Source organism: Trichogramma pretiosum, unplaced genomic scaffold (assembly GCF_000599845.2).
Source record: "Trichogramma pretiosum strain Unisexual culture from Peru unplaced genomic scaffold, Tpre_2.0 scaffold59, whole genome shotgun sequence".
In the NCBI taxonomy this organism is placed as follows: Eukaryota; Metazoa; Arthropoda; class Insecta; order Hymenoptera; family Trichogrammatidae; genus Trichogramma; species Trichogramma pretiosum.
The window spans coordinates 206141-220507 of record NW_019641668.1 but is presented as its reverse complement, the minus strand read 5'-3'; the positions used below and the strand labels follow the sequence as shown (position 1 = coordinate 220507).

Sequence of the window (14367 nt, the reverse complement as noted above, 5' to 3'; positions counted from 1 at the left end):
TACCAGTAGTAGTACTAGCACTAGTAGTAGTACAGGCAGTGGTAAGGCGACACCTTATACGTAGCTCGTCGCGCGTGACCGACACGCGATGACTTTTTTCTTTTTCTTTTTTCATCTCCTTTTTTTGCATCTTGCCCATCGCCATCATCATCATCATCATCATCATCGGCATCGCTGCTACTACTCGACGAGAGTCTTTGTTTGCTCCCGCGCGTGGAGAGGTGGGTGGGTGGATGGGTGGACTCATACCTGGACACATGGCAGCGACACACATATAAGTATTCCCCGTTGGCCGACGGGCAGCAGCAATTTGTCCCGGTCATTTGGATGCTCCACTGGGACGGGTGACTCGGAGCTGCTTCGAGCTTGCAGCGCGGCCTGTAATCCAATCACCGTATATAGAGCTCGGCTATCCCTCCCCCCGCGCTCGACCTTCTTTTCTTTCTGTCTCTCTCTCTCTCTCTCTCTCTCTCTCTCTCTCTCTCTGCATCCAAACGATTTGTCCTCGGCACGATATAGGTAGTCCACGTACGCTACACGTTTCGAACAAGTCATCCTCCTTACTCGTCGTAGTAGCAGCAGGTTTATACACCGACGAGTTTATTTGGGCGCGTGATAAATGGTTGTATAAGCTGAGCTGATACACTGGAACTTACAGTACCCCCCGCACTCCAGTTTGGCTTTTGACTGGACGGGGCGCAACACAGCAAGCGTCTTCTTATCGAGAGCTTAACATAAGGTGTGGGCCGGAACGCCATAAATATTTTCTCAGCCGCTCATTAATTGACCGCAAGCTCGAGCTCGAGCTATTCATATATATAAGAGAGCTCGTGGCCGCAACCGAGAACAATGTGTAAGTTTTCAAAGTCTATTAAAGGTGGCCGCTATACATATTAGACAAGGGGGTGCAGCAGGCCTTTGAAGAGAGAACGAGAGATTATAGAGAGCCCAGCGGCATCGCTTCAAGTGTGTGGCGGCGGTGGCAAGGGAACCTGGGGGCAGGGGCAACATGACACACTATATTATGTGCTGCCGTGAATTCTCAATCGACATCTCTCTCTCTCCCTCCCTCACTTGCACGCGTTATCTGCTTGCACAGAGAGCCTCGGGTCGCTCGCGCCTCGGATCGTGCCCGCGCGTATTATACACACACACACACACTGATACACCTGCAGCTAGCAGCAGCAGCAGTAGTAGCAGTCGAGTACCTCGGCCGAATCGTGATCAAGTGGACCTCCGCGTGCTATTGCGGCGCGCGCGAGGACAATGCGACGCGCGGTTAGTTGCGCCGCTGCTCTTTTGTCCGCCCCGCGCGCCAAGCCCGTCACGATCGCCTCGTATAGTGTCTCGTGCCAGGAAACTGACGATGCAACTGTATCGCGACTCCTCATCTCGAGGCTTCTGTACTGTATGTGTGTGTGTGTGTGTGTACTCTGTACAAGAATATATGAACGTATATAGTACTCCACATCTCTCGGGTTATACGCCAGAAGCAGCAGCGGCCCCTTTTTGTCTTTGCAACTTTTTTAACCCTAACCCCCCGCAGGGCAGAGCCAACTCTATCCACGGAGAAAACGCGATAAATACGTACCCCGCGCGAGCGCGATATTCCGCCGAATCATTTCGCGCCCGAAAATTGTATTATATATATCTATATAATGCGATATAAGAATCTCGCAGATTGACTCGTGGGGTAGGTACGTAGCTGCCAGAGCTGCAGGCAGAGACTTTAGCCCCCAGCCAGTAGCAACGAGAGATTTTGCATACATAAGCAGCTGCACGCGAAAATATAAGAAGCTTTTCGTATATACGCGGCGCTGCGAGGATCATTTCACTTTACTCGAAGCTCCGAAGAGAGCTCGGGACTCGCTCCTTAATTAATATAGCAAGAGAGAGAGAGAGAGAAGCGTGAAGTAGCGAAGGTGCTCGTTTAAGCCACCATTAATTCACATCAATGTCTCGCTATCTCGCCGCGTGGTGACTTGCATCCTCGGCTTGCGGAATCGCGATAAAAGTACTTGCGGTGCCGAGAGAGAGAGAGAACTCGAGAGTTTAACGGGAAGGGCTGGGAAGGAATTTCAACTTGTATTTTTTCTCCGACTCTCTTACTCTCTTCTCGCGAGCAAAAAGTGGCGCGCGTGCCTATATATTTACAAATTTCTAGCTCTCGCGTAGCCCGAAAAACGATATTGCGAGCTCTATTTCCAATTGGTCGCGTGGCCGGATTGGTACACACACAAAATATTCGCGCGCGGGGCTCGTTGTCGTCGTCGTCGTCGTTGTCAGCATATTTGTCGAGCTCTCGAGCGAGAGAGAGAGAGAGAGAGAGAGAGAGAGTCAAGAGAGTCACTAGGAAACGTGTATTCATTAAATAGCAGTCGGCGGCCACTCGACTCTATACTACTAGCTGCGGTGTATAGCGCGGCGCATCTTGAGAAAGCAATAAACAGCTGCAGCGATCGACTCCTCCAAGCTCGACTCTTATCAATCTCTTCCGCGCGATTGACACTAAGGTACTCTATATATATAATATATAAGGAGCATCGCTGCTCATATATATAATAATAATGATAGGTACGGCAAGTGGCTGCTGCTGCTGCTCTGTACGAGGCTTATAACGCGAGAGAGGATAAGTGATATTTCGATCGCACACGAGAGAGAGAGAGAGAGAGATAGGAACGCGCGTAGTACGTGTATAATAGCCACCACACATACACCGCACACGATATATGCATTCATAAACGCGAGAATTAATTTAGCCCCGGCTCGTAAATCAGAGGCATGTTTTGCTCGGCACCTAAATCACTGTGCCGCTGCTGCTGCTACTGTTTCACCGTTGGTTGTACGCGTTATATAATTGCGGCAAAGCGGGGTGACGCGCCGTAACCTCCGCCACGCGCGTTACACCAGTACCCAAACTCGATCATCCCCTATACAACCAACCTACTCTCCCGTCCTCCCTTTCTCTCAGCGAAAGAATGAATATAGCCCCGGATAACGCTGATTTCGTGCAGTGCTGCGCGGCCAGTGTGTTACGTAGAGCTGATTCCGTGAGCGACGATGCGCGAGGGGCTCTCAAATGAGCTTCGTTCTCGCTCTCTCTCTATGACGCTGTTTATGTATTATACCCTTAACGAAATAATAGACACCGATCGCGTTCGCCTGATTATACTTAAATATACTTTTTATTATTTTAATGTACAGTTAATTTACTTTAATTTACACTTAATATACTCCTAATACATCCTTATCGAAAATTACACTATATCATACATTCATTGAGCATTCGTTGCATTTCGTGTACTGCGCAACGAGTGAGGAATATCATTATTATGAACATTCTTATCGAATTTAATTGAGTCGTCTTTGTCTAAATGCATGGAGATACCCTTTTGGCAGGCCTTGCTAGCTTCGATAATGTACTCGGCTTCGTGCAATGACTTTATTCTGTACTCCACGGGTATGCAATTCAACACGGACGCCTTCAGGCTGATCAGTCGGCCGATGCTCGTTGTCGAGTCCAAGGCGTCGAGTGGCAATTTACGATTCACCACTGCGTTGACTTTGCTCTCGATCTGTATAAATGACAATTAGAATTAGAATTTATAAATGATTAATGACTTATTGGGTTTTTATGAACCCACGTATAATGAATAAAAATTTTGAACAGATTTTTACAAAATGTTCAATATAATAAATGAAAAAGAAGAGATTAAGAGATTTCAGAGAAAAACGCATAAAAAATGATCGAATCACAAATAATAATGCAAAAGATTTTATTTCATATTTAAAATTTGATTCTATTAATTGGACAAGTCCCATCCTGAACGTATGTCTGTAATTTATAATATAATATAACTTGTGACAAAGGTAAAAAGAAATATTAACAATATGCAATTAACAGGAAGCTAGGTAAATGAAGATTAATGATGAAAAATCAAATGAAAGTCAGGTAAACTTCCGCTGATCAATGACCGGAAGTAAGACAAGAGCGAGCCTTTCATGGCATAGAAATGACTGCAAGTCCAAGAAAATGGTGTAATTAAATATATCATTGATCAAGTCCATAGCGACGATCATAAATGTCATCTCAATAGCGGTCGAACGGACTAGCAAACTTGGAATTGAATCAGTGATCGTTGAAGCAATCTAACTGACGAGCGCACAGTGCACCGATAGAAAATTCAAGTATATTACCAAGTATTCATTCGGATTTGCGGCAAGAATCAAATCATCCTCACCCCAACATTTAAGAGTGTTACTTTAAATACGCCACAACGAGACTTTGAGAACATCGGTATTGTTCGAGTGTACATTAGGAGGGATACAATGCAAACTACAAAAACAACGCACATGCTTCCGAACGTTACATAGACTCATTATGCCGTACTTAAAGTAAAAACGGGTCAGATTCGCGGCAAGAATCTGATAATTCTTACCGCAAACCTGAGTAAATTCTCGGTAATATATGATCAAATTATCTATCAATGCGAGAATGGCAGATGGCAAGATGAAAAGCGAATAAAGATACTCCGAATTCTCGAACTACAGAAAGTCAAATGCAATCGACACCGCGAAACAGTGTCGGATTATGAATTCTTCGTATTAATAACTTAATGGTTTTATAATGAGCCGGAGATAATAAGCAACGCGCGGGCTTACCGTCAGTACGCAGCGATTGACTCTTCTCATGGCGCCGTTGCCGATAAGAGGCAGAAGGAAGCAATCGTCTATCTCTCTCTGCAACTGATGCAACCTATCCGTGACCGCGTGCGACTTGGTGATTATTTCGTCCCTCAGAGTCAGACTCTCCGAAATTTTACCCTCCGTGCAGGACTTTAGTCTCTGAAGAATAACCTTGGTGGCGTTCTCCGCCTCCTTGAAGAAGTTCGGCCGGGTCTTGATGTGGCACTCGCCGGTCTTGTAGATGGCCCCGTCGAAGCTGTCGGTGCCGTTGAGAAAGTCGATAGCCTCGGCCAGCTATCGGCAATACAAAACAACGATCGTAACAAACGCACGTGGCCAATTAAAGAAAAACAAAAACAAAAACTCACCGTGAGCAGAATATCCTCGAGATTCTGAAACATGCGCTCGTTGATGCGCTCCGTCATGTGCTTCACGTGGGCCAGAGCGTGATGAGCGAACTTTTTTTCATAGCTGGCCCTATCCTGCAGGAATCTCAACGTACTGGTGATCGAGTCGTCGACTTTCGTCCTCGTGTCATTGATCCTGGCCAATGTGATTTTCTCAAAGACATCGCTGGGATTGTAACGAGCTGCGTCGACGAAGCAAGGGCACTTGAACGAGAAAATCTCAACGAGAATGTAGGTGAACAAAAAGACGCGAGTGAATTGCATTTTGATTTAGTTGAGTTTGCGCCTGGATAGAGTATATGAATTAAACAGTCGGCTCGATGGACTAGCTCAAACTGACGCTCGAGTCTATCTCTCTACTAACGATGCATTCGTAATACGTTATTAAATGACTCGACTCGAGTATCGAGTATCGTATTACACTTTCTGAAATCGAGACCATTACAAGCGGTAAAATTCAAAATTGTACCATCGATATACTTTTAATAGCGAGCGACGCACCCGCTTACGTACATGCTTGGCGCGCGCATTATAAAAGGGTCAGCTTTGCCGCGTGAAAACGCGCGAACGTGCCCCGGGCTGCACGATCCACGCGTCGTAACTGCAAAGTACGCCCACGCACAGACACACAGACACACACGCGTCAGCGAGCGAGAGTCGTATATGCGCGCCGGCGAAACAAGGCTAATTCGCATTTCCTTTTTGCTGTTTCTCGCCGCCGTAGAGCAGCTCCCTTTTGTAAAGTGCGCCGCGTGCTATATCGCCCCCTGGGATCCTATACCACTACTACGACTGACTCTGTGTGTGTGTGGCGAGAGAAAAATTTTGCATCGTACACCTCGATAGGAAGAGAGAGAAAGAGAAGCAAGGGTGCCCTTATATGCCGCACGCACGCACGTAGTCACACATATGTAAGCGCGGATTTTCCTCTTTTTGTATTTCTGAAACTATGCTTGAAATTACTACGACACAGTGGCGGAGGCGCGAGAACGTGCCTTTTTTACGACGCCGATTATTTTCCAAGTCAAATATAATCTCGTTTTTCCTTACCTCGTACAACATCTGACAAATCGCAGCCAAATACATAGTTTTAAGGAAAAATTCTATATGAGGGAAGGGAAGAAAGGCAAAGGCAAAAGAAGAGAGAGAGAGAGAGAGCAAATACACTGTTACTATATGTACAGGAGTGCGTCTATCCGCGCGCCAGCTTTTCATGCCTAATTCGTCACTTTTGCTCCGGAGCGTGTATGTAGAATGATACGCCGCACACGTAAGTCGCGTGACGCGAATTCGCGCGCGTTTATAACTCACTTTTTGGCAGCCTATAGCTCCCTATTATATTTATACGCGCGTGTGGATGTGTGGGCGATGCGGGCCACGGCTCGTTTCCCCGCATATCGACTTTCCATCTCAGTTCGGAGCTTGCAGCACGCGGGAGAGAAAGAAAAAGGAGTTGCGACGGATCTCGCACGCAACGAGGCTGAAAAAATGCCTTTATGCATAAGAAGAGAGAGAGAAGCCGCTTGTTCCTCTTTGTGCGGGGCAGCCACCGATCAGACTGTGTGATGGATATAATCGCATCGCGCGCGCCCGCGTGTCAATGTCGATCTTTATATCCCCACCGCCAAGCGATCGGCAGTGAAGCTATTGTAATATTCGCGTGGCTTTCAGCTATTTATTCGCTACACGTGTTAGACTGACCCTAGGCCGAAGTATGTATATGCTAGTGTGATACATAAATCCCAGAGTAAGTGTCGAGAACGTCGCGCGCAGCTCTATACCATCAATATGCCTGCAAGAATACATACATAACTAACTATACGTATATCAGCAGCGTTAAAAAAAAATTGAATATTTTTATAACTCACGAAGAGGCTTGACGTATTTATACGCTTTTACATGTGAAACTCGTGCGTCCACGACTTTTCCTCCTAAGCGAATGTTTATATGAGCTTACTTTTACCTGAGTCGTAATCATCGGTCAAAGCTCGTGTACATACTCTAACACAAGAATGAAGCTGATTGTTTTGCTCTTTTTGCTCGTCGCAATTTTCCTCGCCGATCGTAACACGGCGGCTTTTTCGGTACGATCCATTACTTTTTTCTTTTGATTTTAACTCGAAGCTTTTATAACTCGATACATACGCTATATTGAATGATTGCGCATCGTGTTCATTTGTACAGAGCAGTCGTGAGAAGCGAGAAGCCGTCGCCTATTCCGACCCGGATCCAAAACCAGTAGTAAGCCTCCATTTGTGAATACAATAACGTGTAAAACATATCGTAAGAGTATGGATCATTTTTTCCGGTGGTGATTTATGCAGGTTTCCATGCTGATGGAGGCCGTTTGCAAGCACCAGCTGAAGGATTTCACCTCGCCCGAAGATTACTGCCGCGAAAAGAGCCACAAGATAGTGCAACATTTGGCTCAAATGTGCTACAAAGTGTCGAAAAAATTCTGTCACGCCGCCAAAATGTGGAATAAACACATCTCTTGCCAGGTACAAAACAATCATTCTAATTTCTCGTCCACGATTAATTCGATATAAAAAAAAGGATTAATTGTTTGTCTTCAAGCGCTGGTTCGATAGAACGATATGTGCCACATTCGAGGACACAGCTGATGATACTGAAAATAAATCCGAATCGACTGAAAATGATGTGGAATCAAAAAAAAATGTCACCAGTGTTAATTTACAACCGTCAATAGTAGGCAAAAAAAATTTGAAATTTTTGTATAATAATAATGAATTTGAAATGAATGCTCGATGCCTAATATCTCGAATTTTGTACAGTTCGAAGGCTTACTAATCAAAAAGTGCCTGAAACCATTTAGGATCGTGATGGAGAAACAAAATCTAACGAACACCGAGTTCGATGTAGACAAATTCTGCGAACACGCGAAAAAAATGTTCAGAAGCTCGTGCCAGACCGCAGTGAAGGAGTATGTTTGCGCGGTATTCGTTGGAGTCGAATCCCTTTGCAAGGTACAATAGATATATAAAAAAATGATCTACTTTATCGAGAGCGTTTGTACATTACGTTATTAGTAATTGCACTTAATTTTGCAGCTAATTTTACCGAAGCTGATATGTTAATGAAGAAATTGGGAGACGAGAATCTGCAAATTGAAATACACACAGAAATAAAGAATAAAAGTAGTTGCTCTCTGAAACGGACATTCATAGACTGGGAATATATATAACGTTATCCTCTCTCTCTCTCTCTCTCTCTTGTGCGAACCAAAGAGATCGTATAATCCAAGTTTGGGGCTGACTTGGGGGCTAGCAGCAAGCAAGCAAGCAACGGCAGTCGATTTAAATAATTACATCGCGATGTAGCCTCGCGCGAGGCAATAAATCCGGCCAGTGTCCAGCAGTTCCTCCTCCGTCGCGCGTAGTTCTTCCTTCTTTTCTTGCCTTTGCGCCCACCAGGACCAAGCCAGTATAACTAGTTCTCGTCTGAAACATATACTTTTGTATGTGAGTATGTGTGTGTGTGTGCGTGTAGGGGCGCGCTCAATCGAGTGATATATGCCTTCTCTATAACAGTTGGCGAATCAAAACATCCGAGTCGAGCGTCGGCTATATATGTATAAGGGATGTTTTTCTCGTGTGCCCACTGCAGCAGTAGCAGCATGCCACGGTCAGTCAATATCTATCTCTCTCCGGCTGTTGGACTTCACTCTTCTTTTTTAATATTAGTATGTATAAATCACCGCTCGCGACTGGCCAATGCTGCATCGCTTATAAAAGAAAAGAAAAGCTCGAGCGAAGCCTTACGCTCTCTTTTTTCTCTCTACATTATCTGTTGCGGCAAACGCGCGGTGCTAGGAACGAATCGCGAGGGGGTCGGTCGTGTGCAGTTGAATTTGTTTCGAGAGCTGTGCCGCTGTGAAAGTCGTTCGTGCGACGACGAGATTTCGGGCGCGCGCTAATCGAGTTACGACTCCAAGTGTAAAAGTTTGCGAGTGAGCTCGCCTATAGCTATCGTGCGAGTAGTATGAAACTTGTCTGAAAATTACGAGTCTTATTTCGAGTATATCGGGAAACAAGTGTTTTGCCGAGGCTAAGAGTTGCTATATACGCGTGCGAATATATTTGGGCGGCAAAGAGCGCCCAAACAGGAGCATAAATAGGAGTTTAAATATGCGCACGCAGAAAGGAGCTCGAAAATTACAACTGTACGCGGCCGCGGCGACGTTAATGGCCCGCTTACGAGACAAAAGGAAGAAGCCGATGAGAAGAGCTTACACGCCGTATAATGGCGAGGCGATAACGCGAGGCGGCACGAGCCCGAGCTCTCGTGTGCGGTGTGGTGCGCTACGGGCTAATACAAATTATTATCACCAGCAGCAGCGCTCGAGCGCGTCGACGCACTGGCCACTGTACGTGCTGTATCTGGTCAGTTGGTCCAGTGCGCGCCGCCTCGCGTACCAGTCCTAGTCGTTGTCTTTACGCGCGCGCGTGTGTGTACCCAAGCCCAAGGGGTCAAGGCGATCAGGTTTTATATACTTATACACACGCGTGCGGAGCGAGGGTTGCTCGTCGTTGTCTCGCGTCCGCTGTCTCTCATCTCTCTGTTGTTTTTTTTGTTCTCTCTTTTTTTTTCACGGCCCTCGCGGAAAAACTATTGTAGAGTCGAACCGTGTAGACCCCAGTCCGTCTGCAGCCAGCCAGCCAACCAACCACCAGCGCTTAATCTATTAAAGAGCCGTTAATTCAACAAGCTGCCTAGCCCCCTATATACTCTACTCTAGTCGCTGCCGCCGAGCAGCTTCAAGGGGCTAAAGCTCGGTCGCTCGCGCGCGCAACATGCAGATTATCCCCGCGTGCGCATTACATAATAACCACCAACCACCACCACCACCACCAGTAGTAGCAGCGGAGCTCTTGTTTAACGAGCAGCCATGAATATTCATAAATCCGCAGGCAGCAGAAGCTACTCCACATTTTATATATTCTACATATTATATATATCTATTGCTGCTGTGCACGCCGGATAATAAACAAGCTCGGATCGTAACCCAAGCGCAGCAGCAGCAGCGGCATGATATAGATAAAAATGTATAGAAGAGCCGAGCTGAACAGTTCGGCTGTTATACGATTAGACCGCCCAGACCGTGTCCGATGTTTCTTACGCGTTTCTTTTACGCACCCTCGTAAATACATCGATGCAGCGTACAACTCCTGTCGATACACACACACACACACATATAGTCTATAGCCTGCAGAGATACGCGACTAGACTCACTGATTTCCATCTGTACTCTTCTTTTTTCCTTTTTGTCTCCTTTTTTTCGTCGCTTCGTCTAGCTGCTTACTACCACTGATACTGCGCTGCGACCTGATGAAGATATCTTCTTATTCTAGCCTCTGCGCGATCGAGAGAAAATTTCGGAACGCTTGATGGTCCAATCGGCCTCTCTCTCTCTCTCTCTCTCTCCTATAGACTTTCTTGGCTGCTGCGACAACGACGACGAGCGGCTCAGCGCGTTTATGAGCCTGCGTGCCACTACTGCCACGGTGTATTAGCTTCGATTATCCTTAGGCGTCTGATTTTTTCCTTTTTATCCTTCCCCCCGCCCGCACCAGGCCGCCTTCGTATATAGCATCGAGCATCGAGCTTGACGTTTTTTTATGCGACGAGCTTCCGAAACGTTTATTGCCCGTAAAATTATACGACGACGATCGACGTCCCACGCGCGAGTTCGTCTACTTACTAGCTGCTATATTATATAGTATGCCTTATTTTTTCCTCGCTACTTTTTTCTTACTTTGGCTTTGTTTGTTTGTTTTTTCTTCGCGAAATGAAAACGAGATTATTGGAAGAAAATCGAGCGCGGCTGCTGCAGTAATCGTTTAAAACCGCGAAACAGTGCGCGTAGTGCCGAACGAGCGAGCTAGAGAGAGATCAATTTGTATGGGGCCTTTAGGGAGTATAAACCTAGTTAAAAAGCCCGAGTCGACGAGTTGTGCTGTGCTAGATTGACTGCAGCAGCGTAGCTATTTTAACAGTCTTTTCAAGGGGCTGAAACGATTCGCCAAATTCGCGAGGGTCGCACGCACGCCATACAGCCCGATCGCGCCCATTCAATGTCACACAGTGTATATCGCGCGTACGATTTTCGTTCGTATTATATTATACAGTGAGAGAGAGATGATACATGCCGTAGTAACCCTCGACGCTGTAGCCCCGTGCGCGCGACATAATATGCTCCCGCGGGATGCAAAATGTGTATTTATATAGGACGACAATGTGCAAGCGATATAGATTTAAATGCTTTAAAATAGAGACGAGAGAGAGAGAGATCGGCGACGCAATTCTCCTCGCAATTTATTATGTGCTCCAATCTTAATCGCAGGTTCAGCCTTTCGAGTTTGATCCTTTGATATGTCAACTTCACCGTTTAAGATGCATAGTTTCTTACTTTTTATATTTCTTTTCTTGGCGTTTCTCATTTCTCTCTGAAAAATATAAACCATTTTAAACTGTGGCACATTATATATGCAGACCCATACATATGCGGCAGTGTGGGCTTCAATCGTTTCCTTTTTCGAGAAAATTGTATCTATAAAAGTTCAAGAAAATGATTGAGTTAAGATCCGAGAGAGATGATTTTAATGCAACCGTGAAGTGGATCAACTCGTATTGTTTGTTTATTTTTTTCGCCTAATTTAATAAAGATTAATAACCTTAGATGTGAAGCAACCTACAATTTTTAAATATTTACCTGCATTTTCTAGTTTCATTTTATTATCGTAATTACGGAGGCGTGAATACTCGGGTTTTTAGATGTTCGACACGATTTTTTCTTTTAAATTTCAAAATTCATTCAACAGGTTTCTATCTTAACTACAAAAATTAGCATGTTTCAATTGTGCTTGCAGGAAAAATTAGATAAATGATTCACTCAATAATCAAGCATACCTTCATGGGTTCAGTACAGGTGCCGCAGGACCCACACTTCTTCATAGTGGCTCGCACATCCTCTGACAGATTTATTTCATTTTCAATTTTTAACGAAGCTTTCTTGCAATATACTTTGTGATGCAATGTAACATAGATTTTATTTCATAAAAACATTAAAACTACTATATAATGGAAAATATTTTGAACTTGAAGTTATTCATAAATCATCATTTGAAAGAGACCTTGATCTCAGGACTAAAATTGCCTCAGAAAAAAATCGATATTTATGAATATGTTTTATTGAATAGACAAGCTCAATTAAGCTTGATGTAGCCGGAAAAAAGGGTCGATTCAGAAAGTCGCATTAACTCTCGGTGGATACACATAAGGAGTATCGGCTCAAGGTACCGTACATCTGTCTCTGGAAACAGAAATCTTAGGCAGCCGTGACTTATATCATATAGGCGAGTTTCCGCTTGGCTTGCGCCGTTCAATATATATAGGCATACAGACACACGTACTGCTCGAATAAGAGTTTGGAGTAAAACTACGGGCTTCACCCCTTGTCTTTTACCAATGTACTATAATAAAATTTATTAATATTTATTATATCACATTCAGCCATGATATATGACAAAGTCACGAAAATTTCTTTAAAAATTTTTGTTGGAGTTCCAACTCCAAGTTGATTTAACTTCTTGACTCAAAATAATAAAGAATTTTTTTAAATACATTACGATTTTATAGTCTACGAGGAAATTATTATTTAAAATTTCCAATAAAGTCAAAGGCATAGTTGTTCTGTAAAAAAAAATTTCTCTAGCCACGAAACTCAATTATTTAATAAAAGTCATGTAATAAAATCATTCATTCGAATGATAATACATACAATTTACAATATTAATTTACACAAGACATTAAAACATACTTCAAATATGTTATTTTTATTACGAATTTTGGTTTGTAACCGCCGCAGCGAATGTTCCATAAATCGTCGATGATTTAGTCAGGGATTGCAATAGATGGCAAAATCCTTCCCACATTATCTGGCTCAGATGCAAAAAACAACTGTTCCTGTACCTTTCGGGTAGACTATGTACCATGCTCGAGTGCATAAAATTGTAATAGTCCCGATAGTTGACTTTTTCGGTCGCCTCTTTGGGACTTGATTGAATCAGCGTGTAAAGCGACAGAGAGCTAGTTATTATATCACCCGCTATTTTCTCGAACTCAACGTCATTATACCAATTTTGGATAAAATTCGCCAATTTACGGCTCCTTTCAAACACTCTCTTGATCTTCTCGATGTGAGTTCGGGACACTTGTCTGTATCCTTTTGTCAGTAAAATTTCTATGACGGCTAAACAGTTAGATGCAATTCTAAGACAACCCAACATTTCATTAGGCTCCCCGAAAAATCTGTTGAATAAGTCAATCTTAGCGAGAAAAACCAAGCCAGACAAATCAGCACCACGATCCAAGAGTAATTTAACAGCGTGCGGCAAATGATACGCTGCAGCTAATTCCAGCGGAGTCCAACCCAAGAAGTCCCGATGATCCACGTGCACCCTTTGATTTTTATCGTCCACGACGATCTTGAAGAATAAATCCAGGAACTTGTCTTCGCATAATTTCTCGCCGACCATCTTGCAAATGATGTGCAGAGGAGTCGATTCATCCGCGTCGATCGCATTCGGATCGGCGCCATACCTCAATAGTAATTCGGCTGTGACCTGCAAGTTCCAATCCAGAGCCAAGTGTAGCGGTGTATAACCCCACTCGTCCGAGTCACTCAGCCGCAATATTCTTGGAAGCTATGCTCCCATATCATCGTCAACCATTCAAAATTGTTCTTGCTACCGAAGCAAACAATGTGCAGAGATGTCCATCCGTTGTTGTTAACTAAATTTGGATTGGCTTTCCATCTAAGCAGTAAAACGGATACCTGCACGTGATTGTTCTTCAGAGCCAAGTGAAGCGGTGAATCACCTGTTTCTTGCCAGATGCAATTGGGATCCTGGCCAGCCTCCAGAAATTTCTCGACGACTTCGACGCAGCCAAACATGCACGTGAAAATGTGACAGACCAGACTCGTCGGTGTAGTTTACGTTAAACTTGTTGTATATTTCGAACAACACCTCGACGATACAGTGGTGTTTGATCCTAGCTGCGCATTGCAGTGCCGTGGTGCGAAGCAATAGTGGCTGGCCGTTTTCGTCAACTTCGGGCGTGTCTTCGTAGCCCATGCTGGCCACGAGGTTGATTAAAATATTGCTGAGATGAAAGTGAGAGTTGCTTCGATACCGCTTTTCGACACAACCCAAGAGAAGCCAATCGATTACTTCCTTTTGAAGGAAATGAG

At 44.5% G+C, this 14367-nt stretch overlaps 1 protein-coding gene across 1 annotated transcript; it reads left to right on the top strand.

Annotated features, from left to right (window-relative positions):
* Positions 1-7075: 7075 nt before the first annotated feature.
* Positions 7076-8236, top strand: LOC106654511. The gene is made up of 6 exons (XM_014374429.2): positions 7076-7177; positions 7278-7334; positions 7418-7594; positions 7671-7802; positions 7889-8080; positions 8165-8236. The coding sequence occupies exons 1-6, from the start codon at positions 7106-7108 to the stop codon at positions 8189-8191; spliced, it is 657 nt and encodes a 218-aa protein (XP_014229915.1). The 5' UTR covers positions 7076-7105; the 3' UTR covers positions 8192-8236.
* Positions 8237-14367: the final 6131 nt, after the last annotated feature.

Bases quoted from the DNA above. Each gene is read 5' to 3' on its own strand.
- LOC106654511 (XM_014374429.2), top strand. From the start codon at position 7,106: ATGAAGCTGATTGTTTTGCTCTTTTTGCTCGTCGCAATTTTCCTCGCC. The intron at 7,595-7,670 runs GTACAAAACAAT...TTTGTCTTCAAG, and splicing joins ATAAACACATCTCTTGCCAG to CGCTGGTTCGATAGAACGAT. The intron at 8,081-8,164 runs GTACAATAGATA...TTAATTTTGCAG, and splicing joins GAGTCGAATCCCTTTGCAAG to CTAATTTTACCGAAGCTGAT.